We start from the raw sequence: 27,179 nt of genomic DNA, 5'->3' as shown, positions 1-27,179 counted from the left end.
AAGGTGTTCTTTTCCCTGGTTGGCCTGGATGGTGCATTGGGGTAAGGAACTGTTTTCCATTTGAGGGGTCCCTGAGGTGACGTGCTAGCGCAAGACTGTTGAGTGGGTTTTGCTTGGGGTTTGGGTGGTTGCCGGATCAGGTCATGAAGGTTTTGTATGTCAACTTTTATTTGTTGTAGGGAAAGTAGGATCTCCTCTAGTCTGGGGTCTGATGTGGGGCTTGTTATCTTGAAGGTTTGGTCTGTGGAGAAGTGAGGAGGTGTAATGGCTTGTGTGGTGTCCCAGGGTATGGCATGTGTTGGTTCAAAGGGCGGTGAACCCATGGGGAGTGGAGGGGTGGAGAATAGGGTGTCCGATTCTATGTGTTGCATTGTTGAGGGGTGGAAATCACTGGGAAGGGGTATAGTGGGGTGGGGGTGTGATGGTGTATTGGTGTGGTCTGAGTGCAGAAGGGCGGGTGTGTGTGGGGAGGCTGTTGATGGGGTGAAAGGGGTGAGAGGTGGGGTGGGTGTAGTGGAGATAGTAGTGGAGCTAGGGGGGGGAGTCGGTATAATGCAGATGTCCGTTATTCAGAGGGGTCATAGTGGGACCAGTGGTGGGTGTATTTGTATAATGGGATACAGAGGGAGAGTGTCTAGGGGGGAGAATCGGTGGGGGGGCGCTCAAAGGATTGTGAAAGGTGGTTTGGGGTCTTGTAACCTTCGCTTTGATGGTTGGGAAGATATTGTCTAATATTGAATATGCTACTTACCAGTATGCATCTGATCTTGGCATGTAGGGCTGCTGACATTCATATCTGTGCATAGATCGCCGCCTAGTGTTGGGTCCGGATGTTTGCACGTTGTTGTCCTGGAAGAGACTTCGAAGTATCCCGAGACAGGTGACTCCTCCCCTGGACTACAGTGCGCATGGGCATCCTTTCCATCCTTAGATTGTTTTTCGCCATTGTGGCAGTGATGGAGTAGATACAGAAAGTGATGACCATGCTATACAGTAATTCTGAGAGCTGCAGCTGCTACAGGCGCCGGGGAGGAGGGTGGGCGATATGAATGTCAGCAGCCCTACATGCCAAGAACAGATGCATACTGGTAAGTAGCATATTCAGTTCGAGGCATGTGGGCTGCTGAATTCATATCTGTGCATAGAATACATAGCAGTACCTCCGATTAGCGGCGGCTACCAGTGCCAGCTGCAGCAGTCGGAAAAAGGGTTTTGAGAACAGCCTGTCCTACAGCTGCCTGCTGTTTTGAGTGTACATCTACACAGTAGTGTTTGGTAAATGTATGTATAGTGGACCATGTGGCTGCTCTACATATTTCCTGTAAAGGGATGTTTCCCAGGAAAGCCATGGACGCCCCTAACTTACGTGTTGAGTGGGCTCGTGGGGGAATCGTTAATGTGCGTTAAGCCTTTTGATAGCAAATTTGAATACATTTAACGATCCATCTGGCTATACCTGCTTTGGAAATGGCGTTGCCCTTGTGCTGTGGAGAAAATGCAACGAAAAGTTTTTTGTCTTCCTAAAGACCTTAGTTCTGTCTATATAGTACATGAGGGCCCTCTTTACATCTAGTGTATGGAGCATTCTCTCTGCGACATTCTGTGGATTTTGAAAGAAAACAGGCAGTTCAATAGTTTGATTCATGTGGAACAGCGATATTACTTTGGGCATGAATTTGGGGTTGGTACGTAGTACGACCCTGTTTGCGTGAACCTGTATGAATGGCTCTTGAATGGTTAGTGCCTGGAGTTCACTAACTCTTCTTAACGAAGTGATTGCCACTAGGAAAGCTACTTTCCAGGTGCGGAATTGAATCTCACATGAGTGGAGAGGTTCGAAGGGTGGACCCATCAGTCGGGTGAGGACCAAGTTGAGGTTCCACACCGGTGCTGGTGGGTGTCTTGGGGGAATTACTCGTTTGAGTCCCTCCAAGAAAGCTTTGATGGCAGGCACTCTGAATAAAGAGAGGTGCTGCCTGTTCTGGAGATAGGCTGCTATTGCGGTCAAATGGACACGTATTGAGGTGTATGCCAGATTGCATCGGTATGGGTGTAAGAGGTAACAGATTATATTTTGAATGGATGCGTCTAGCGGGTTAATGTCATTGTTGTTGCAATAAATGACAAACCTCTTTCATTTAGCTGCATAGCAAGCCCTGGTAGTGGGTCTCCTGGCCTCCTTAATGATCTCCATACAGTCAGGTGGCAGGTTTAGGTAGCCAAACTCTAGGATTTCAGGAGCCAGATTGCCAGGTTCAGCTGTTGCGGATCTGGGTGCTTAATTTCTCCATGGTTCTGCGTCAAAAGCGCGGGTTTGATCCGCAGCCTTTGATGCGGCACCACGGAAAGTTCCAGAAAGGTTGTGTACCATGGCTGGCGTGCCCATGTTGGAGCAACCAGGATGAGTGTCAGTGAGTGCTGTCGCAGTTTGCGTGCCACCAGCGGTATCAATGGCGCTGGGGAAAAAGCGTACACAAATCTGCCGGACGAGTTCATCCATATCGCATTGCCCTGCGACTGTGGATGTGGGAACCTGGCGGCAAAGCTTTGGCATTTTGCGTTTTCGCTTGTCGCGAATAGGTCTATCTCTGGATGACCCCACTGTTGGAAGTACGGTTGGAGTACTGATGGGTGTAACTCCCACTCGTGCATTTGGTGGCTGTGTCTGCTGAGCAGATCCGCCATCTGGTTGTCCTTGCCTGGGAGGTGTTCCGCCATGAGGAATATGTTCCTCTGAATGGCCCACTTCCACATGCTCTGAGCCAGATGAGACAACTGTGGAGAGTGTGTTCCTCCCTGCTTCTGTATGTAGTACATGGCAGTCATGTTGTCCGCCCGGATCAACACGACCTTGTTGCACAGATGTACTTTGAATGCCTTCATGGCTAGGAAGATTGCCAACAATTCCAGAAGGTTGATGTGCATCTTCTTTTGTTGTGTTGTCCATAGTCCCTGCACTGTGTAATTGAGTACACGAGCTCCCCATCCCTGGAGAGACGCGTCCGCTGTCAGTATTATTTGGGGAACAGGCTCTTGGAACGGTCGGCCTTTGCAAAGGTTTTGTGGATTCCACCAATGCAGAGAGTTGTATGCCCGACCGCTCACCAACACTAGGTCTTTCAACTGTCCTTGAGCCTGATTCCACTGACGTGCTAAGCACTCCTGAAGCGGGCGCATATGTAGTCTCGCGTGTGGGACTATGAAAATGCAGGAGGCCATCATGCCTATCAACTGCATGAACACTCGCGCAGGAAGGGAGTGTTGGGGTTTGAACTTGGAAATCAGCATTTGCATGCTGCTGATCCTCACTAAATTTGGCTGAGCTGTGGCTGCCAGAGTGTTTATGGTCGCACCTAGGTACTGTTGTACGTGTGCGGGTTGGAGATGTGATTTTGGGTAATTTAGTGAGAATCCCAGACTGTGAAGGAGCTGAATGGTGCGGGACATGTGGCTGGCACATTGCTGGGCTGCCTTTGCCTGAACAAGCCAGTCGTCCAGGTAAGGGTAGAAGTGAATGTGTTTCCTCCGTAGATGTGCAGCCACAGTAGCTAGGCACTTTGTGAAAACTCTGGGTGCTGTTGTTACTCCGAAGGGGAGGACTTTGAATTGATAGTGCTGACCCTGAATGGTGAACCGGAGATATTTTCTGTGTGACGGGTGTATGGGTATGTGGAAATACGCATCTTTGAGGTCTAGCGTGGCTAGGAAATCTCCCTGTCTGAGGAGTGGGAGAACCTGCTGCAGGGTGAGCATGTGAAAATGCTCCGAGAGAATGTAGTGGTTGAGAGGTCTCAGGTCTAGAATAGGTCTGAGTGACCCGTCCTTTTTTGGTATTAAGAAGTACAGAGAGTATACCCCTGTTCCCTGCTGGTGTACGGGCACGACCTCTATTGCGCCTTTTTGCAGCATACTTAGCACCTCCTGCTGTAATAACGCTAAGTGCTCTGAGGACATAGGACGGTGCCTTGGCGGTATGGTGGGTGGAGTGGCGGTTAATTCGAGACAGTAACCGTGTTGGATAACATCTTTGACCCACCTGTCTGTGGTGATGGAATTCCACGTGGACAGGAACCGCTGGAGTCTCCCCCCGACAGGTGTTATGTGGTCGGGGGGAAGGGAGAGGGCGTCACTGTTTGTTCTTGGGGGAGGACCTGGTATTGCCGTAACCACGTCCTCTGCCCTTGGTGCTGGAGCCACGATATCCGCCTCGGGTGTTTTTATCGTAGGAACCCTGTGTGCCCCCTTTATTGTAGGTTTGTTGTGCCCCCTGTCCTCTACCTGCACCTCTATTTACGGGGCGACGAAAGGAGCCACTACGAAGAGTCTGCGTTTGCAGAGCCCCCATTGACTTCGCAGTGTCCGTGTCTTTTTTTATCTTTTCTAAGGTGGTGTCAACCTCCGGTCCAAATAAGTAGTCGGGGTTGACCGGCTGATTGAGGATGTTATTTTGGACTTCAGGTTTGAATCCGGAGATTCGTAACCAGGCGTGTCGTCGTAGCATGACGCTAGTGTTTATTGCCCTTGCAGCTGTGTCTGCGGCATCCAGTGCACACTTGATGGATGCGTTTGTGAGCAGTTGTCCCTCCCTGATGAGGAGCTCCGCTGCCTCTTTGTACTCATCTGGCAGGTGTTGGAGTAGGGTCTCTAATGTGTCATAGTGTGAACGGTCGTAGCGAGCTAGGAGGGCCTGTGTATTGGCGATGCGCCATATGTTTGCTGCCTGGGCTGCAATCCGTTTGCCGGAGGTTTCTAGAACCTTGGACTCTTTGTCCGGGGGAGGAGCATCACCAGTTGTCTGTGAGTGTGCTCGTTTGCGAGCATTGGCAACTACAATGGAGTCCAGAGGCAACTGGCTCCTAATGTACGTGGGGTCCCCAGGTGCGGGTTTGTATTTTTTCTCGATCCTGGGGTTTATGACCCGTGCCCTGGTGGTTTCTTTGAAAATGTCCTTTGCTGGCTTTAGGACACCCTTTAACATGGGCAGAGTTTTTACAGTCCTCTCGGAGGATGCGAAAGTGTCCACCAAAAAGTCATCCTCGATAGTGTCTGAGTGGAGTTGCACTCCATGATTGGCTGCGGCACGTTCAATGAGGGCGTTGAATGCAGCAGTGTCCTCTGTGGGGGGACGTTTTTGCGCCATAAAGTTGCGTGTCCTGTGTATCCAGGGCGGCACCAGGCTCTACGGGGTCATCCCAGACTTGATCAGGGTCTTGCTGGCCCTCAGGGTCCATGTCTTCGGGGTAGGTGGTGTCGTCACCCATGTAGTCCTCCACTGCATCCGTGTCGGAGTGCGTTGGAGAGAATGATGGATCTGTGTAAGAGGTGTGGATGCGTTCATAAAGAACTGGTTCCGATTCCGCCGGCATTTTTTGTTTTAGCGGGATCCTATAAGAGTCCAAAGCGTGCCCTGAAGTGATCTTCCGCTTTTGGAGCATAAGCCTGCCGGTGTCGGCGTCGAAGTGGGACGGCGATGTCCCAGTAGTCGAGTGTTCGGTAGATGGGGACCTTGTCTGTGTGACGCGGGTTCTGATTTCGAACATTTTCGGCGCCGTGGATGGCGGCAGACCAAAGGTGATGTTGGCCGGTGCCGAAGGTGCCTTCTGTGCCCGTTTCGGTTCGGAGCCCGACGAGGTCTGGAGGGCTGCCTTTTCCCTGATGCATTTCAAGGACGCTGCCACTTGTTGCACCTGGAACGCCGATGGTTCTTTGGTGCCGATAGGTTCCGTATCGGCAGGCGTGGACTTCTTCGAAGTCACCGGGTCATCGAGCCGAGGAGGGGTAGGAGCCGACGACGGCGTCTATGAATGTACCTTAGTCGCTGCCTTCGAGGTGGATAGCGATGCAGTGGCCATTTTCACCTTGATGGCTGGTGCCGATGTTTTCGGTGCCGGGGGCCTTGGCGCTTTGACGGTACCGATAGATTTCCTTCTTGGGTTGGCGCCGACATCGGCTGCAGCGAGTTCGGCACCGAAGTCCCGTTTGGTGCGGTCGGAGCCGACGGGTTTGGCTGGCGTCGAAGGTGTGGTGGTCCTCGAGCCGACCAGTGTCAGTTTCACTTTCGGTTACTGTTGAACCGGTGCGATGAGTGGTTTCGGTTTCGTGGTAGGGAAACCAGTCTTTTTAGGTGACAATGGCTCTTGCTGAATGTCCGTGGCCGGGCCAGAGGGCGGGGCCGAGGAACTGCGGGATTGGTCTTGGGTAAGGCCCGAAGGCGATCCCTCGACCGGAGCCGTCGACTGACCCATTGGGATATCCTCCATTTGGACGGGTAGGCCTTGCTCCTCACCGGAGCTACCTTCTTCGGCCCCTAAGGCCTCATCGTAGTCTCCTACCTCATCGTCGGCTTCTTCCCTGTGAAAAAGCTCTTCGACATCTTCCGATCGGGAACCGTGTTCGGAAGTGGGGCTGGAGGGTGTATTTTCCACGCTTTCGACATCTTCGTCCTCGGTGCTGAAGATGTTGGCCAGGGCCGGTGCCCCTTGCTGCGCTTCCAGTCGCGCGGCTCGTCGATTCCGTAGAGTCTTCTTGGATCGGAATCGGGCACAGGCCATGCATTTTGATTCGTCATGATCCGGTGAGAGGCATTTGTTACACACCGGGTGGACGTCGATATGGGGGTATTTGGCGTGGCAAACAGGACACCGCTTGAATGGGGTCCTCGATTCCATCGTCGAAGTTCGGTCGATGGTCGGATTGAATGGATCCGAGAAGTTGTTAAAATCGCGAAACTAGTCTGTAAACTGTTGATACCGATCGGAAACAGTACCGTCGAAAACTAAAGGCCTTTTGGCCTGAAACTAGATTTTCCTAACTTGAGTCAAGATAAGCACATCCGAACCCAATGGCGGAAAAAAACAATCTGAGGATGGAGAGGATGCCCATGCGCACTGTAGTCCAGGGGAGGAGTCACCTATCTCGGGATACTTCGAAGACTCTTCCAGGACAACAACGTGCAAACATCCGGACCCAACACTAGGCGGCGATCTATGCACAGATATGAATTCAGCAGCCCACATGCCTCGAACATTAAGATTATGGTCTGATGCCTGCATGAGTATGATCCAGTTATGGTAAATGGTGAATGTGGCAGTAGCGTTGTAGAACGGAGAGGGAATGATAGATAGTGTGATGCCGTGTGCAGTTTTCTTAGTGGATGCTGTTGAGAATAGGGTAAGAAAGGCTTTCCCTGGTCACAAGGCCCTGGGTACCTAGGGTACCATTTACCAGGGGCTAACATGTGGCCAGGGTTTGCCAATTTGGTTTTGAGGTTTTTGTTTAGGGAAGGAAAAGAGGCCCTGGGCACCTGATTGGCAGGAGTCCAGGGCACACTCAGTCAAAGTATATTCACCATTTCAGCAAAAAGTGGGGGCATACCATGCAAGAAAAATGGCACTTTCTCACATCCAGTCCCGCCGATGCTCCGCTTGTGACACGGCTGCTATACAGTACCGCGCTACTACGACGTGGTTCCGCCATCCCTTCCTTTGGATCTACCGATGTTCCCTCCTTGACACGGTCTTCCTAGCCCCCCTTCCAGGATTCGTTCCCGAGAGCCTGATCCTCACAGCTTTGGCTTTAATCTTCATGCCGCACACAAATCTCAACCCATGCCCTCCTCAGCACCGCTTTTATTTCGACAACCCGGTCCTGAAGATGATCCTTGATCGAAGGATCGAAACGCCGTCAACCGTTCAGCGCAAATAATAGCGCATCGTTCTCTGTGGTTCCTCCTAATAACGGTCTTCATGGAAAGATTTATTCATTCATTACTGGAACCACTACACTCACTGTATATATCTTTTCACCATTCTTATGTTGCACTGTCTTCCGCTGATTACACATTGTCACTTGCGTCGCCACTTTGTGTGGCAGCTACACGTTTACGCGCCAAGTCCAATTCGGGTTGTTTTCTTGCATTTCATACCTACAGTGCTGTTACAACTGTACTTTAATTTCATGTTATAAATATATGATGCCAAGTGCACTATTCAAAAAATTCTTGCCGGAGTCTCCCTTTCTCCTCCCTGCAAATGTCTTGTACATGCATCCATAATTGTCAGGTCTAATTATACCTGTTGAGATTTGTTGTTCTTTATGCTTCAATTAACATGGGGCATCTCTAGGAGTCTCACACACTTTAATGTCCACCGAAAAAAAACAAGGCCGGCCAAAAACCACTAAAAGGGCAAGAAAGCACAGATTTTCCAAGTCATGTGAAGACTTTTTTCCGTACATCCATTTTCTACTTAATTTACCACTATAGGGAAGGAATGAAGTTCAAGGCCTTTGCATTATTTTTCAAATATCAGATATGAAAGGCAGTTATGGGTTGCCATTCAAAATTGTTTATACTTTTTCTCTCACAAATCAATCACGGTTGGGAATAAATACCACACAAAAAGAAAGCAAATCTACATATCAGTGCAAATGAATGATTATTACCTGCTCCTCAGTCTTTAGGTCACCAAAATCTTTCAGGAATTCAGACTCGGAGGGGAACTGTGATGGCTCTAAAAAGTGCAGCAAGCTGAAAAGTTCCTCAACAGTGTTCTGCAAAGGTGTGCCAGTCAGCAGGACTTTGTGCTCCTAGAGATATAGAAGAAAAAGCTTATCAGGACAAAAAGAGAATAAAGATTTTGGTTTTCAACCTGGAGGAGTGGGGCAAGACACCTCAAAGACTGAACATGTGGGGGTTTCAAGGGGTTAGTTTAACAATAGCATCTGAATAGGAAACAAGAGGTCAGCATGCAGTAAGGAAATAGGTCAGTGTAAGGCCCTAGTGCGAATGTACATGCCAACTCGGTTCAAATCCAAAGCTCTACAATGACAATGTAGAGGTACTGATAGTTTAAATCAAGGGTGTCCCTCTCACAAGGAATGAAAGCAGGAAGTAAGGTGGTTACATTAGGGTTAGCAGTAAGCAAACTCCATGTGGAAGCTGTTTTCTCACACTCCACCACTACAGCCACTATAGCAATCTGTTTGAGGCCACTGGCCTCATGCATCTCTACTCTGCTTCCATGGTGTTCATCAAGATGCAGATCCAGGTGTTAAAGGCAGTCATTTCCTTATAATTATGACCTATTTTTAGACATCCCAAAAACATACCAGGTCCATGTGCTTGAGGCTGTCCAAAAGCTTGCAGTTGCGGTTCTTCAACCGGTGGGCCTCATCAATGATCACGCAGCGCCACTCGATCTCACGCAGCTCAGGACAGTCAGACAACACCATCTCAAAAGTGGTAATTAGGGCATCAAACTTATATGCACCGGGAATGAGACGGTCCTAAGAGGAGGCACAAAAATATATATATATATATATTAATCAAAATGTGTTCGGCTTTTGCAGAAGAATCTGTTTTGAGAATATTTAAAACTATTGTAGGAAAGTGCACTTTCTGCATGGTTGCTGTAGTTAAGTATGATTTGCTTTTATGGTTACCCCCACTTTTTGCTTGATTTAATGCTGTTTCTGACAAGTCTGCTCGGATCCTGCTAATCAGGACCCCAGTCTCTCTGCTTTCTCCCCTAAAGTACTTGGGTACATCCCACATTGGACACTAATGTAACCTTATCAGTCCCTAGGATATGGTACTAAGGTACCTGGGGCAGAGGTACACCAGGGGTCCCCCGTGGGCTGAAGCATGTATTATGCCGCCCATGGGAGACCACTCAATTTGTAACTACAAGCCTGCCAATGCAGCCTCTAACTTGGTGCTAGCACCACTTACGAAAGATATAGGTTTCCCTATATCTAAGGTCACTGCACTTAAAACCTCTAAGTCACCCCTAAGGCAGGCCTCTCCTAAAAGCAGGGTGCTCGGTTCTAAGTGTGAGGGTGCCCCTGCATGAGCAGGACACTCCTACAGAGTCCATTCTCCTGGGTTCTGACCATCTCGAACCTGTCTGTAACGAATCCTATCATGCATGGTATCAAACATGTTAGAATCATACCACCACGCCATAAACAGTGTGGGAGGTATGATTCCATGCACCGTAAAGCTCCTGGGGGAGGCCTTCGGTGCTCCCGGTACCAGAGTCTTCCAGACTCGGACAGCAAGTTAGAGCTGCTGCCAGCCAGAGACCCGTTTCTCCCCTCCTGTTGCTAAGCCAAGCTCAGCCAGGGGAAGGCAGAACAATAGGTATCCTGTCACAGGGAGGTGAGACCACCTCCAAGACAGGGTTTAGAGTATTGGGCCAGGGTGGGGACGCTTGCCAGCGCTACACAAGTCTGCATGCAGGGCACACTTGGTGCCCTTAATGCATAGTCCAGTCAAAACCAGTTCAGAGAGACATTGGCTCCCACTCAAGGGAGTATCCCAGGAACACCTGAATCGTCCCAACCCTTTCCTTAGGGTATTCAAGGGCTTACCTGGGGGTGGGTGTAGGAAGCTGGGTTTCTGTTGCAGTTGCTTTCACTTGATGTGCCCTGGGTCCCTGCCAATCAGGTTCCCAGGGCCTGTGTTCTTTCCCAAAACTGTACCTTGTACCCCCAATTGGCACCTCTCTGGCCACGTCAGTCCCTTGTAAAAGATACAATGGGTACCAAGGGAACTGTGGTCAGGGAAGGCCTCTGGGACGTTTGGTATCAAACTTCTCAGCACATTAAACACACACTGAATCCAGTGTGGGATTTAATGAAAAATGCACACAGAGGGCATCTTAGAGATGCCCCCTGAAAAACGGCCAGCCTCTGGTGGATTACCTAACTGGTACACACCAGCCTGAAACCACGAGACATGTTTCGGGACCCTTGGAGTGGGAGCCTTCGCTCCCTGAGCCCAGAAACAAAGCCTTTCCTGGAAGAGGTGTTCACAGCTCCCCCAGGACAGGAAGGCCCATCTGTGGCAGGGGAGCTTCAAAGGCCTCTCATCCTTAATAATGCGACCCCCAGCATCTCCTGCTATCAGCAGCAGGATCCATTCTTGTCTCCCCTTCTTTTCTGCGAGAAGTCAGGCGGGAAAATATCAGCCATCCCAGAAGGTGTGCCCACCTCTGCCAACCCCTCCCCTCAGGAGGCGGAGGCAAGGTGAAGCCCACTCTTCAGTGCCCGCCATCTTGCAGATGGCAGGCACTCCCCAATCAGGATTAAGGATTGTGCTCACTCCCCAACGTGGGGTGAGCACACACAGAGTGTAGTCATCCTAAGGTCAGTAGCCCATTGGCTACTGGCCTAGAGTCCCCTAAAACGCACCCTAAATACAGTATTGAGGGGGAACAGCCCTAAACCAAGAAGTGAGACGAGAAACTACAAGAAGAAATTAACAAGGACCGAACAGCCATGACGAAGCTAAATAGAGGGGGACGCCCACTGACTTGGCCCCAGCCCTACCGGTCTGTCCCCACTTCAAACCTGCAGAAGCAAAACTCCGGTGTGTCCTGCAGCCAGCAACCCCAAGAATCCAGAGGGCCTGCCCTGCCTTCCAAAGAAAAAAAGGAATATGCTACTTACCAGTATGCATCTGTTCTTGGCATGTAGAGCTGCAGAGTCACACACTGAGGATAAGATCGCCATCTGGTGTTGGGCTCGGATGATTGCAGGTTGTTGTTGTCTTCGGAAGAAGCCTTTGGTCACGAGGTTGGTGACTCCTCCCCTGGACAACAGTGCGCATGGGCATCCACTCCATCGGCAGATTGTTTTTCGCCATGATGGGAAAAGATGGAGTATATAGAAAAGAAAGAAAGGATGTCCATGTGTAGTGTCTAAGTAAGACGGATGCTGGAACAGATACAGGTCCCGGGGAGGCGGGCGGGCGTGTGTGACTCTGCAGCTCTACATGCCAAGAACAGATGCATACTGGTAAGTAGCATATTCCGTTCGAGGCATATGAGCTGCAGATCACACACTGAGGATAGATTATACAGCAGTGCTCCCCTTAGCGGTGGTCGCCTGTATCCGTTGCAGCAGCTTGAAATAAAGTTTTTAGGACAGCCTGGCCCACGGAGGCCTGTTGTTTGGCCTGCACGTCAACACAATAGTGTTTAGTGAAGGTATGCGTGGTAGACCATGTGGCTGCCTTGCAAATGTCTTCTAAGGGAATATTGCCTAAGAAGGCCATAGAAGCCCCTATTTTACGCGTGGAGTGCGCCCTAGGGGGAACTGTAAGTGTACGTTTAGCCTTGAGGTAGCATATTTGGATGCATTTAACTATCCACCGGGCTATTCCTGATTTGGAGATCGGGTTGCCTTTGTGTGGTGGCGCGAAAGCAACAAAGAGTTGTTTTGTCTTTCGAAAAGGTTTTGTCCTGTCGATGTAATAAAGCAAGGCTCTTTTAACATCTAAGGTATGTAGGGCCCTTTCAGCTACCGAGTCTGGATTTGGGAAGAAGACCGGTAGTTCTACTGATTGGTTAAGGTGGAAAGGGGAAATCACTTTTGGAAGAAATTTAGGGTTTGTCCTAAGAACCACTTTGTTACGGTGTAGTTGTAAGAAAGGTTCCTCAAGTGTAAGGGCTTGTATTTCACTTACTCTGCGCAGGGAAGTGATTGCGATAAAGAAGGCTACCTTCCATGTTAGGAATTGCAATTCACATTTGTGCATAGGTTCAAATGGGGGACCCATGAGTCTTGTTAGAACCACATTGAGATTCCACACTGGTGCAGGTGGCAATCTTGGGGGAAGAATTCTTTTGAGACCTTCCATAAACGCTTTGATGGCTGGTACCTTAAAAAGGGACAGGTGTTGTCTATTTTGCAAGTAGGCTGCCAAGGCTGCTAGGTGTAAACGTATAGAGGAATACGCTAGATTGCATCTTTGCAAGTGTAGTAGATAGCAAATGATGTTTTGGATGGAAGCATCCAATGGATGTATGTCATTATTAGCGCAGTAGATGGCAAATCGTTTCCATTTAGCGGCATAACACGCTCTAGTAGTAGGTCGTCTGGCTTCCTTTATGATATTCATACAGTCTGGAGGGAGATTGAGGTAACCGAACTCTAGGACCTCAGGAGCCAGATCGCTAGGTTCAGTGTTTGAGGATCTGGGTGTCTGATTTCTCCATGGTTCTGGGTTAATAGATCCGGGGAGAGGCGTAGCTTTTGATGTGGAACTAAAGATAGTTCCAGAAGTGTGGTGAACCACGGTTGACGTGCCCAAGTGGGAGCCACTAGTATTAGTGTTAGTGACTGTTGTTTCAGTTTGCGTACCACAAATGGAACTAGTGGGAGAGGCGGAAAGGCGTACGCAAATCTGCCTGACCAGTTCATCCATAGGGCATTGCCCTTCGACTGTGGGTGTGGAAACCTGGCGGCGAAGGTTGGGCATTTTGTGTTTTCGGGAGTGGCGAACAGGTCTATGTCTGGTTGTCCCCACTTTTGGAAGAAGGGGAGTAGAACCTTGGGGTGTAGTTCCCATTCGTGGATCTGTTGTGTGTGGCGACTTAGGAGGTCGGCCACTTGATTGTGGATCCCTGGGAGATGTTCTGCTAACAGGTAGATGTTTTGGTGAATTGCCCATCTCCAGATTTGCTGTGCCAGTTGGGACAGTTGGAGAGAGTGTGTCCCTCCCGGTTTCTGTATATAATACATTGTCGTCATGTTGTCTGTGCGTATGAGGACAGTTTTGTTCTTTAGGTGAATTTGAAAGGATTTTAGTGCTAGGAACACTGCTAAGAGTTCCAGGTGGTTGATGTGGAGCAGTTTTTGTTGGCTGGTCCATCTGCCCTGAGTGGTATGGTGAAGGAGGTGGGCTCCCCACCCCGTGAGAGATGCGTCTGTAGTTAGCACAACTTGTGGAAGAGGCTCTAAGAACGGTCTCCCTTTGGACAGGTTGATGGTGTTCCACCATTTCAGTGATCGAAGTGAGCGACTGTCCACCAACACCAGATCGGTAAGTTGTCCGTGAGCTTGGTTCCACTGTTGTGCTAAGCATTCCTGTAAGGGACGCATTTGAAGTCGTGCGTGTGGGACTATGGAGATGCATGACGCCATCATGCCTAGGAGCTGCATGAACACTCTTGCTGGAAGAGATGGATGAGTTTGAAATTGAGAGATGAGATTTTGTATACTGGCTATCCTGGCTGTGCTGGGATAGGCAATGGCTTTGGATGTATCTATGGTTGCTCCTAGATACTGATGTAAGTGGGAAGGTTGTAGGTGGGATTTGGGGTAGTTGATAGTGAATCCCAAATCGTGGAGTGTTTGAATCGTGCGATGAGTGTGGAGAACGCATTTTTGGTATGTATTGGCTTTTATGAGCCAATCGTCCAGATAGGGGAAGACATGGATCTGTTGTCTTCTGAGATGCGCTGCCACGACTGCTAGGCACTTGGTGAACACTCTGGGTGCTGTTGTTACTCCGAATGGGAGAACTGTAAATTGATAGTGTTGCCCATCTACCACAAATCGTAGATATTTTCTGTGAGCGGGATGCATAGGGATGTGAAAGTATGCGTCCTTGAGGTCCAATGTGGCGAGGAAGTCTCCCTGTTGTAAAAGTGGGAGGACTTGTTGGAGAGTGGTCATGTGAAAATGATCCGAATGTATATACTGGTTTAGTAGTCTGAGATCCAGTATGGGCCTTAGTGTTTTGTCCTTTTTGGGAATGAGGAAGTATAGAGAATATACCCCTTTTCCCTGATGTTGAAGGGGGACTGGTTCTATCGCATGTTTTTGTAACAGGGATTGAACTTCTTGTTTGAGGAGAGAGAGATGATGCGAGGACATTGGACGTTGTTTGGGCGGTATGTTTGGGGGGGATTGTATGAGTTCGAGGCAGTAGCCAGACTGGATAATTTGTCTTACCCACCTGTCTGTGGTGATGGAAGTCCAGACAGGCAGGAATTGTTGGAGTCGCCCCCCGACCGGAGTGGAATGGTCTGGGGGGAGTGGTGGCAAGTCACTGTTTGGTGGCTGGTGAGGTGCGGGTGTTGTTGTTGTTGCCCCGCCCTCGACCTTTGTTATTGTTTCCCCTATAACCTCCCCGGAAATAACCTCTGTTAGGGGATGTTTGTCCAGAATTTTTAAAGGTGGACGTGGTCTCAGTTGATGTGTTTTTGGAGCCTCCTCTATAAAAGGAGCGACGAAAGGAACCCCGGTTTTGATGAGACTGCAGTGCTCCCATAGACTTGGCAGTTTCATTATCCTTTTTCATTTTTTCTAATGCAGTATCCACTGCAGGGCCAAATAGCTGCTCTTGGTTGAAAGGTTGAGCTAGAATTGCGGTTTGAACCTCCGGTTTAAAACCGGAAATACGGAGCCAGGCATGTCGTCTGAGTAAGACGCTAGTATTGACCGCTCTAGAAGCAGTGTCTGCTGCATCTAAGGCGCATTTAATGGAGGCATTAGATATTAATTTGCCTTCTTGGATGAGGTCAGAGGCCTGGGACTTAAAAGGTTCAGGCAGATGTTGCATAAGGTCCTCAAGTTGGTCATAATGCGCTCTATCATACCTGGCTAACAGGGCCTGGGTATTCGCAATACGCCAATGGTTAGCCGCCTGCGCGGCGACCCGTTTGCCCGAGGCTTCTAAAAGCTTAGACTCCTTGTCTGGGGGGGGGGGGGCATTTCTCCAGTTGTCTGTGAGTTAACGCGCTTCCTGGCATTTGATACGACTAGGGAGTCTAAAGGGAGCTGGGCCTTAATGTATGCAGGGTCTTGCGGGGCTGGTCGGTACTTTTTTTCGATGCGTGGGTTGAGAACCCTAGCTCGAACAGGGTCCTTAAAGACTTCAGTAGCATGCTTTATAACCCCTTTGATCATGGGCAGTATGTGAACAGTCTTTTGTGACTGCTCAAAGGTATCAAGGAGAAAGTCCTCTTCAAGGGCGTCTGTGTGCATTGTAACGCCATGGAATGTTGCTGCCCTATTTATAAGTTGGCCGAACCCTAGGTGGTCATCAGGAGGGGAGGGCTTGGAGGGGTAGGTAGAGGGGTCAGGCATGTCAGGTATAGGATAGGACCAGTCATCCATGGGTGCTGGGTCTGGGAACGTAAAAGGGTCGTTTGGATCAACAGGATCATTAAATAAATCAGGGTCCGCCCCTCCCCCTAAGTCATCATTATCATCCTGTGGAGGAGGTGAATGATAGGGAGATGGTAAAGGTAAAGGTAAAGGAGAATCAGGAGGAGGAGGGGGGGACGGGTTAGGAGGTAAAACAGGAGAGGAAGGACGAAGTGGTGAAGTAGCACAGTCCTTTTTCCGTATGGGAGCTGGGGGAGGTGTAGTGTCCAGCTTCCGCTTTTTATATGGGATGGCAGTCACATGTCCCGTGTTAGGATTGATGTAGATCCGCTTCTGAGTAGGATCTGGTCGAAAAAGTTCATCTGGCTCCGAAGGTGGTGTCTGTGATGTCCGCTTCGGGTCTATATGAGCTTTTTTCGGCGGGGACGCAGTTTTCGGTGCCGACTGAGTTTTCGGTGCCGACTGAGTTTTCGGTGCCGACTGAGTTTTCGGTGCCGACTGAGTTTTCGGTGCCGACTGAGTTTTCGGTGCCGACTGAGTTTTCGGTGCCGACTGAGTTTTCGGTGCCGACTGAGTTTTCGGTGCCGACTGAGTTTTCGGTGCCGACTGAGTTTTCGGTGCCGACTGAGTTTTCGGTGCCGACTGAGTTTTCGGTGCCGACTGAGTTTTCGGTGCCGACTGAGTTTTCGGTGCCGACTGAGTTTTCGGTGCCGACTGAGTTTTCGGTGCCGACTGAGTTTTCGGTGCCGACTGAGTTTTCGGTGCCGACTGAGTTTTCGGTGCCGACTGAGTTTTCGGTGCCGACTGAGTTTTCGGTGCCGACTGAGTTTTCGGTGCCGACTGAGTTTTCGGTGCCGATGGACTTTCAGGCATCGATGTTGAAGAACGTCTCGGTGCCGGTGGAGACTTCGGTGCCGAGGAACGTTTCTGTGCCGAAGGAGATTTCGGTCTTGGAGCCTGTTTCGGTGCCGACAGTGGGTGTTTGGGTGCCGAGGGTGTTAAAGGCACAATCAGGTGAGGTTTGCTCGAGCCCGAGCCACCCACAGGCTTAGATGTCTTCGGAGCCGGGCCCGAGGGCGGGGCTTCTGAAGAGGATTTCCGGTCGCGACTGGGCCCAGCTGGCGGAGTCTTGACCAATGCTTTTTTGGATGGGGCAGGGGCAGGGGGGGTGGTACTCACACGCTGCCCTGGAGTGATGAGGTCATCGGAATCGTCGGCCTCGGACACGATCTCGAGATCTTCGGTGTCGTCTTCGGGAACATCTTGAGCAAAGATGTCCTCCGGTTCTGGAGCTGGTTTGGCCATAATATGGCGTCGAGCTCTTCGGTCCCGGAGGGTCTTCTTTGAACGGAAAGCGGAACAAGCTGGACAGGTGGACTCGTTGTGTTCCGGCGACAGGCAGAGGTTGCAAACCTCGTGGTGGTCACTGTGGGGGAACTTCGCTCCACACTGGGGGCATTTTTTGAAGGGTGTCCTGTCCATCAGCCGCTTCCGGAACCGGTCCGAGTTGATGTCGACGTCGATGGAATGAAGATTAAAGAGTTAAATCGATTGCTGGAAGTTTTCGGCTGGAGCGGAAAAAAGTTCATCCGAACCCAATGGCGGAAAAAAACAATCTGCCGATGGAGTGGATGCCCATGCGCACTGTTGTCCAGGGGAGGAGTCACCAACCTCGTGACCAAAGGCTTCTTCCGAAGACAACAACAACCTGCAATCATCCGAGCCCAACACCAGATGGCGATCTTATCCTCAGTGTGTGATCTGCAGCTCATATGCCTCGAACACGTTGTCTTCCGTGAACACCGGATTTGTTCACCAACAGACTTCAGCTCTGGCAAAATTTGCGAGTCTGCACCCCTATGCAACCGTCGCACACGGCCTGAGTTTGAGTGGCCCAACACCATGAGGTCTCCCGGGTGATCCTGACCAGAGATCAGTGATCCCTGACCTGCCTCCAGCAGATGCCTGCAGCCTCAATCCTGAAGGTCCCCACAACCAGAAGCTTGTAGGAAGATCCTATACTAAAAGAAACCTCTGAATCCGACACCCAACGGCCATGGGTGGCCCAACCAATGGTGTCTAGCCTACCCCCAGCATCCGTTACCAACGATCCCATCACTGCCAAAGCCAACCTCCACGAAGGAATGAAGGCCGTCGCCGAATGGATGAAGACCAGCAGACTGAAGCTGAACACGGACAAAACGGAGGTCCTCATCCTCGGCTCCAACCCTTCAGCCTGGGAAGACTCCTGGTGGCCGACGGCACTGGGGACAGCCCCGACACCCACCGACCACGCACGCAACCTGGGAATCATCCTCGACTCAACGCTCTCCATGACCAAGCAAGTCAACGCCATCTCCTCCTCCTGCTTCAACACCCTACGCATGCTCCGCAAGATCCACAGGTGAATCCCAACAGATACAAGAAGAACAGTCACCCAGGCCCTCGTCAGCAGCAGACTCGACTACGGAAACGCCCTCAACGCGGGAGCCCCGACCAAGCTCATCAAACGACTGCAACGCATGCAAAACGCCTCAGCACGACTGATCCTCGACGTACCACGCCACGGCCACATCACCCCCCACCTGAGAAATCTGCACTGGCTGCCCGTCAACAAGAGAATCACCTTAAAGCTCCTCACCCACGCACACAAGGCACTCCACAAGACCGGCCCAGCCTACCTCAACATACAACTTTCCTTCTACACCCCCAACCGCCAGCTCCGCTCCGCCAACCTCGCACTCGCCACCGTCCCGCGCATCCGAAGAACTACCGGCGGGAGGTCCTTCTCCCACCCTCGCCGCCAAGACCTTGAACACCCTCCCACTGAACCTACGACAGACCCAAGACCTGCTGACCTTCAGGAGGCTACTCAAGACCTGGCTGTTCGATCAGTAGCGGCCCTCCTCCCGCCCGCCCAGGGCCTTGAGACCCTCATGGGTATGTAGTGCGCTCTACAAATGTTGTTCGATTGATCCCAACTTACCTTTCCAAGTGGTGGTCGCACCCAGAAGACCTTTGTCCCCGAGCCTGCAGTGTGTTGCGAACCGGAGACTCCCCATTGAAAGTAAACAGGCACCCGACGACAAAACAGCACCTGGCACCAGGATACCCTAGTGCCGCTGAGGGTGTACCTTTGGTGCTAACTTGAACCCCCATTTGTCCTGAGCGTAAGTCCAGTAGCTTTGCTCCCACAACCTTGGGGCCTGCTCGTGAGCAGCCACAAACCGGAGGCCCCCTATTCCCATTTGGATAACATTGGGCTTCTGCACTCTGTGCCCGGCCGCCCTAGTGCAGCTGAGGTTGTTTTAAGAGTGCATCCTTGACCATGGGGGAACCCTGGTTCTTACTCCAGAATACCAACTGCCACAAACTTGTACTTACATGTAAACTGTTAACTTCTTTTTTTCTCCATAGGTATACATTTAGTGGAGTTGGTTTTATATGAGAACTTGAAAAACTGCAAATAACTAAAAACTGTTCTACTTACCTTTTCTCTAGGACATGTCACAGTGTGATATCTAGGCATATCACACGGAGGAGAAAAAGTAATCGATAAAGTAATCTGAAAATCAATCAATAAGGGGTTTATATTGCGTGCTACTTACCCGTGAGGGCCTCAAGGCACGGGGGCTCCAGATCAGTCGGAGAGACAGGTCTTGAGGGCCTTCCTGAATGTGTGCTGGGTCAGGGAGCGTCAGATGTTCACTGGGAACTCGTTCCATGTTTTGGCTACAATGTAGGAGAAAGCTCTCCTGCCGGTTCTGTGTCTGCGGATGCGGGGGACCTCTGCCAGGGCGAGGTCGGCAGAGTGGAAGTTCCTCTTGGTACGCGGAAGGATACTCTCTAGTTGAGGTATTTGGGTCAGATGTTGTGGAGGGATTTGTAGGCGTGAGTGAGGAGTTTGAAAGTGACCCTCTTCTCGACGGGGAGCCAGTGGAAGGCCTCATAGGTGTTGGGTCAGGTGCTCATGGCCCGATGTCCCGAGGACGAGTCTGGCTGCGGCGTTCTGGATTGTCTGGAGCCTGTGCAGGAGAGTTTTGTTGATTCCGGCGTAGAGGGCATTGCCGTAGTCCAGTCTGCTGGTAATGAGTGCGTGGGTGACGGTGCTTCTGCAATCGGAGGGAAACCACTTGAAGGTCTTACGGAGGATGCGAAGGCAGTTGAAACTAGTGAAGGCAAAGGCGTTGATCTAACGGTTCATGGAGAGGAAGGAGTCAAGGATGATGCTGAGGTGGAGGCGTGGCCTGCTGAGCTGCAAAATGGCCACCACCTGAGCGAGCTCCGCCGGCCGGAATAATATCCTCTAAGAATCCTGAACTCTCGGATCGGCTGAACCCGCCCGGACCTGCTGAGGAGCTGGCGCGGGATATGTGGTACTGGCAGGCAAAAAATTGAGGACGCAGGGCGACAGTGAAAGGTGATATCGCCTGCCGAAGCCTTGGCCGCGAGGGGACCGGACGCCTCCCTGGTGCGTGGGCGGGGCCGTCAAAATCGAGCCCGGGGCGCCCGCACCGCCTTAGGACCTGGAGCCGGCGAGGTGAACCTGCACCCGCGACTTGGGGAAGGCATGACTGAGCGGCCTTGTGGAGCCCGGGTGCCGACGCCAGCGTGGCTGCTGTGACCCCGCTCGCCTGCTGGAAGATACGACGGAGACGCTTGGGAGGCCGCTCGGGCCCCAGTGCGGCTGAGGAGTGAGAGACGTACTGCCGGGTTGCCTAGGGATACTCCTGGTGCGGAGCGGCGAGTCGGCGGGCGCTGCTGGGCCGGTGTGTGCTGCTGATCCGGTGGCGCCGCCGCGACTGCCACTCTACGATACCTGTGAGGGGGCATTTGGATACCGCCATTATCTCTGGCGCAGTAGATGATCTCTGCGAGAGCATCCTGTTCGGAGGGGAAGAGGAGGTGAGCTGCAGGACTGTAATGCTATACCTGCTGTGAAATCAGATGGTGATTGATGCGGGACGCAGGCCCCACTGAGTTGTGGAGGTGCTTAGCTATGTCGCTGTGCTGCTGGTCCCCCCCTGTGTGGCATATGCGCATATCGCGCTAGCATGGGTGGATTGGACGGCACGGTTGAACCTGCCCGCTGAGCCGCCTGTACTCGAAGCTTCTGTGGTCACCTGGCGCCGTGCCGCTGGCAGTACTATCATTGGGCAGGAGAGGAGCCCAGTCTGGACTCTAACTATTGTGGATGGGGTCTGGATGTGCTCGCTTAAGCGCACACTGCTGCGCTGCTGGGGAGCCGGGATCGCCTGCTTCGCGGGCTGCACCCGGTTGTCCAGTGCTCGGGAGCTGAAAAGGTGGATGTGAAGCCTGGTCCGCCCGCGGCGTGGTGGATGACGCACACTTAAAGTGGAGGGAAGGTCGTGGCCCAGTCCCACCGAGCTACTTTGAGGACGCCTTACCTGTCCTGCGCACCTGGCCCCACCCGATGGCCTGCTGTGGATCATTGGCAAAGTATAGGAAGGTGTTGTCTATTTGTGTGACGGCGGATTTCCTTTATCCTGCAGCTCGTGGGGGGTGTCGCGTATCTGCCGAAATGGGCCAGCGAGAACCCGACGCAGAAGATCAAGGGGAGGATTTGAGGGCCCTCATGCTGGAGATGAGGTCTAGTCTCCGCAACATTGATACTAAATTGGACACCCTCACATCGCAACTTGACTCTGTTAAATCGCAGGTTGCCACACACGAGTCGCGACTGGACTCGCTCGACAATCATACCACTGACTTCCACGAGTTTCAGGTTGAAACTAAGGAGCAACTATTACATATGGATAAACTACTGGGAGTCATCAGAGCGAAGAACGATGACTTGGAAGCCAGGTCGCGACGCAACAACCTCCGAGTTACGGGTATTCCGGAGACAACCGCTATATCCAAAATGGAGACCTACATTGCGGACTTACTTCATGAACTATTCGACCCGCATCTATCTGCAGTTTTTTTGGAGGAAAGGGTGCATATATTGCTGGGTCAGAGACCGCCGGTTGGAGCGCCGCCTAGGCCTATCATTGCAAAGCTTCTGAACTACCAAGATAGAGATATTATCCTAAGGCTCGCTAGAGAGAAGGGCAAGGTTACGCATCAGGGAAACACCATTTCGTTCTTTCCGGACTTTACTCCAGCTGTGCATGCGGCGAGGAGGGAGTTCCTCCCGGCCAAGAGACTTATCCTTCAAGCGCAGGTCCCCTACTCTTTGTTGTACCCGGCGAAACTTAAGGTGTAATTTGAGGGCACCACATATTTCTTCACGGGTGCCAAATCGGCGCTAAAATTTGCTAAACACGTAGGTGGCAGGAGGCCCAGGAAGCACACTGAGGATGTGGAGGCAACAGAAGGCCATTTGAGTGACCATGACTAACAAGGGTATCGTATTGCTGTATATTGACTCAGTGGTTATGCTACTTGGGGAACCTGTGCCTTATTGGTGCGAATGTCTGCTCCTTCTTTAAAAAGTCCTAGCCGTGCTGCAGTGCGCCTGTCTTCGTTGGTGTGGTCTTGGGCGGGCCGTGACGTCCGCAGATCTTCCTGCCCCAATGTTCTACACGGGGTAAACGCTGGCACAGTCACGTCCCCATGGGAAGGTTCCCTGATTTGTTGTATGCCTTTTATCTTGGGATGGGTAATCCACAACCTGATTGGGGGGTTGGAGTGGGTGGTGGGAGGGTAGTTGGGGTTTTGTTTTGTTCCTTATTGCCAGTATCAATGCCATCCGATCTGTGGTTGCTGTCATATTTGGAGGATGTGGGTGCTGGCTGGCTTATTGATTCGTTATAGGTGAAACACACAAGTTCACTAATGTTCTAAACTGCTTAACGTGGAATGTTAGGGGTCTGAATGATTGCAGGAAGGATAGATTAGTACACGCCTACTTAGCTCGCCACAACATAGATATCTGCCTCCTTCAAGAAACGCATCTGAACGTCTCCCCATCTCCCCAACTTCGCCATGCCAGATGGGGTCATGTATACTCTGCCACGTATTCCAATTATGCTCGGGGGGTTGCTGTATTGATTAAGCGAGGGTTGGACTGGAAGGAAGGGATGGCACAAAGAAATCCGGGGGGGGAGATATGTACTGGTTCAGGGGCTCTTATGTGGAGTGCCAGTGACTATTGTGTTTGTCTACGGCCCGAAAGTGGACTCCGAGTTCTTTCACAAGATCTGGGCGATGGTAGGGGCAACCGGGTGTAATACCATTCTCTGGGATGGCGACTTCAATGCTGTTCTGGATGATACACTTGATAGACAAGGCGCTGCCCGTAGCCTGCACCCGCTTGCTGGCGCCGCCCTGGGGGCGATTGTAGCAGATGAGGGGTTGGTTAATGTGTGGAGGGACAGCCATGGCGGGCTGAGGGAGGGCACCTGTATCTCTGATCACCGCTATGCATGGTCCCGCTTGGACTATTGGTTACTATCTCGGGATGTGGCTCTGTGGACAACGGAAGTCGAACATATGCCCCGTTCTCTGTCTGACCATGCGCCATGTCTGCTGCGGCTGTCGATGCCTGGTATACCCCCTCGTAGCTTTTCGTGGCGCCTCCCACCGCATGATTTGCTCGATGAGGCTTTTAAAGAAGAGATTAGGGGGGATATTACTGAGTACTTTGCGCTGAACACAGGATCGGTGGATACCGAATCCTCCCTCTGGGAAGCATTTAAAGTTGTTATTAGGGGCCAATGCATCGCCCGCCGGGCGAGGGTGCTGAGGGCAATACGAGGCACGCTTACATCTCTGGAAGCTAGCATAAAGGACCTTGAAAAAAACTTTCATGAAACAGGCACCCCCGACACCATAGGTCTACTGAAGGCGAAGCTATTAGACTACGCTGAGGAGGCACAACGCGAAGTGAAGTTTTTGGGCAAATATGCTGAGGCCAGGAGGTATGGAGAGGGGGATAGACCAGGTCGCACACTGGAAAATATGATAAGATCTTCCAGATCCGCGGCATACATTCACGAGTTGCACATTAAGTCGGGCGCCACGATTAGGGGACAACGTGCCATCCTGAATGCCTGCTCGGGATTTTACTCCGGCCTGTACACTGCCACTCAGGAAGCAAGTCCGGAATGGATTGAATCTTTCTTTGAATCCATAGCGCTGGTCTGGTTTAATAACACCCATAGGGAATATATGGACCTCCCGATTAATGCGGAGGATGTGCCCCAAGTAATCAAAAGCCTACCTCTGGATAAGGCCACTGGCCCAGATGGCCTGACTACTGCCTTTTATAAGGCATACGCTGAGGAACTGGCTCCCCGACCGCTGGCAGTCTACGAGGAGGCTTTGGAGGTGGGGATATTGCCTGCAACAATGCGCAAAGCATTGATAATTACACTGCTAAAACCCGACAAACCGGCGGAGGAGATGGACTCCTACAGACCTCTCTCTGATAAATGTGGATGTGAAAATTCTTGCCAAATTGATTGCCAACAGAGTACAACCTATGTTACCTCCGATAGCTCTTCCAGATCAGTCGGGGTTCATTCCGGGGCGTTCCACATCCCACAACATCCGTACCATTTTTTCTACCCTGCACTATTTGCACCCAGACGTACATGCCGCGGTGGTATTTTTAGATGCCACCAAAGCCTTCGACACTCTTGAATGGCCATCTTTATTTACAATACTGAGTCGAATAGGTTTTAGCCCGTTACTCATTAAAAAGATGCGCTTGTTATATACTATGCCAAGTGCCAGGGTGAACGCGCGGTACGCGACAGGGGTGCCCACTGTCCCCGCTGCTGTTCGCAATAGCGATGGAACCTCTAGCAGCCCGCATTAGACAGCACCATACGGCGAGGGCATAGGGTTCAGCTCCATATGTTTGCTGATATCGCTATATGCGGATGATGTGACACTTTATCTCATAAACCCGGAGGAGAACCTGGACATAGTACTGCGTGAATTCATCCGGTTTGAAGGTTTGGCTGGGATCTCGGTGAACTGGTCCAAGTCGGTGGTCTTTCTGTTGACGGATGGCACCCCGAGGGTCACTTCAGAATACCCCCCCCAAGGTGGGAAGCGGAAGCTGTTAAATATCTAGGAATTTGGTTGAGCCGTGACCCTCAGGAGATTTGGAATCTGAACTACGGCAGGGCTGTTGCGTGGCTAGAGGAGAAGGTGAAGATATGGGTGAGACTACCTCTGTCCCTTAAGGGCAGGATCGCATTGGTTAAAATGAATATGCTACTTACCAGTATGCATCTGTTCTTGGCATGTAGGGCTGCTGACATTCATATCTGTGCATAGATCGCCGCCTAGTGTTGGGTCCGGATGTTTGCACGTTGTTGTCCTGGAAGAGTCTTCGAAGTATCCTGGGATAGGTGACTCCTCCCCTGGACTACAGTGCGCATGGGCATCCTCTCCATCCTTAGATTGTTTTTCGCCATTGTGGCAGTGATGGAGTAGATACATTAAGTGATGACCATGCTATACAGTAATTCTGAGAGCTGCAGCTGCTACAGGCGCCGGGGAGGAGGGAGGGCGATATGAAGGTCAGCAGTCCTACATGCCAAGAACAGATGCATACTGGTAAGTAGCATATTCAGTTCGAGGCATGCGGCTGCTGAATTCATATCTGTGCATAGAATACATAGCAGTGCCCTCTATTAGCGGCGGCTACCAGTGCCAGCTGCAGCGGTCTGAAAAAGAGTTTTGAGAACAGCCTGTCCTAGAGCTGCCTGCTGTTTTGATTGCACATCTACACAATAGTGTTTGGTAAATGTATGTGTAGTGGACCAGGTGGCTGCTCTACATATATCATGCAAAGGAATGTTTCCTAGGAAAGCCATGGAGGCCCCTAACTTACGTGTTGAGTAGGCTCGTGGGGGAATCGTTAATGTGCGTTTAGCCTTTTGATAGCAAATTTGAATACATTTAACGATCCATCTGGCTATACCTGCTTTGGAGATGGTGTTACCCTTGTGGTGTGGGGCAAAGGCAACGAAAAGTTGTTTTGTTTTCATAAAGACTTTAGTCCTGTCGATATAGTACATGAGGGCCCTCTTTACATCTAGTGTATGGAGTGCTCTTTCTGCGACAGTTTGTGGGTTTTGAAAGAAAACAGGCAGTTCAATAGTTTGGTTCATGTGGAACTGCGATATCACCTTGGGCATGAATTTGGGGTTGGTACGTAGTACGACCCTGTTTGTGTGAACCTGTATCAATGGCTCTTGAACGGTTAGTGCCTGGAGTTCACTAACTCTTCTTAAAGAAGTGATTGCTACTAGGAAAGCTACTTTCCAGGTGAGGAATTGAATCTCGCATGAGTGCAGAGGTTCGAAGGGTGGACCCATCAGGCGTGTGAGGACCAAGTTGAGGTTCCACATTGGAGCCGGTGGGTGGCTTGGAGGAATTACTCGTTTGAGTCCTTCCAAGAATGCTTTTATGGCCGGCACTCTGAATAAAGAGAGGTGCTGCCTGTTCTGGAGATAGGCTGATATTGCGGTCAAATGGACACGTATAGAGGTGTATGCCAGATTGCATCGGTATAGGTTTAAGAGGTAACAGATTATGTTTTGGATGGATGCGTCTAGCGGGTTAATGTCATTATTATTGCAATAAATGACGAATCCTTTCCATTTGGCTGCATAGCAAGCTCTGGTAGTGGGTCTCCTGGCCTCCTTAATGATGTCCATACAGTCAGGTGGCAGGTTAAGGTAGCCAAATTCTAGGACTTCAGGAGCCAGATTGCCAGGTTCAGCTGTTGCGGATCTGGGTGCTGAATCTCTCCATGGTTCTGCGTAAAATGCGCGGGTTTGATCCGCAGCCTTTGATGCGGCACCACGGAAAGTTCGAGAAAGGTGGTGTACTATGGCTGGCGTGCCCACGTTGGAGCAACAAGGACGAGTGTCAGTGAGTGTTGTCTGAGTTTGCGTGCCACCAGCGGTATCAATGGTGCTGGGGGAAAGCGTACGCAAATCTGCCGGACCAGTTCATCCATATCGCATTGCCCTGCGACTGCGGATGTGGGAACCTGGCGGCAAAGCTTTGGCATTTTGCGTTTTCGCTTGTGGGGAAGAGGTCTATCTCTGGATGACCCCAGTGCTGGAAGTACGGTTGGAGTACTGATGGGTGCAACTCCCACTCGTGCATCTGGTGGCTGTGTCTGCTGAGCAGATCCGCCATCTGGTTGTCCTTGCCGGGGAGGTGTTCCGCTATGAGGAACATGTTCCTCTGAATGGCCCACTTCCACATGCTCTGAGCCAGATGAGACAACTGTGGAGAGTGTGTTCCTCCCTGTTTCTGTATGTAGTACATGGCGGTCATGTTGT

General features: G+C 51.1%; 1 protein-coding gene across 7 annotated transcripts in view; it reads right to left on the bottom strand.

The window, feature by feature from the left end:
* LOC146871232 (ATP-dependent chromatin remodeler CHD8-like) overlaps positions 1 to 27,179 on the bottom strand; it is a 2,388,691-nt gene that overhangs the window by 1,725,293 nt on the left and 636,219 nt on the right. For all 7 annotated transcript variants that reach the window (XM_085650618.1, XM_085650635.1, XM_085650640.1 and 4 more), the window contains exons 13-14: positions 9,109 to 9,285; positions 8,443 to 8,586 (exon numbers count right to left, since the gene is read on the bottom strand). In XM_085650618.1, the coding sequence (XP_085506744.1) occupies positions 8,443 to 8,586; positions 9,109 to 9,285 (321 nt within the window). The remainder of the gene's footprint in view (positions 1 to 8,442; positions 8,587 to 9,108; positions 9,286 to 27,179) is intronic.

Source organism: Triturus cristatus, chromosome 1_1 (genome assembly GCF_964204655.1).
Source record: "Triturus cristatus chromosome 1_1, aTriCri1.1, whole genome shotgun sequence".
Classification (NCBI taxonomy): domain Eukaryota; kingdom Metazoa; phylum Chordata; class Amphibia; order Caudata; family Salamandridae; genus Triturus; species Triturus cristatus.
The sequence above is the reverse complement of the archived record's forward strand: the minus strand, read 5'-3'. Positions and strand labels throughout refer to the sequence as shown.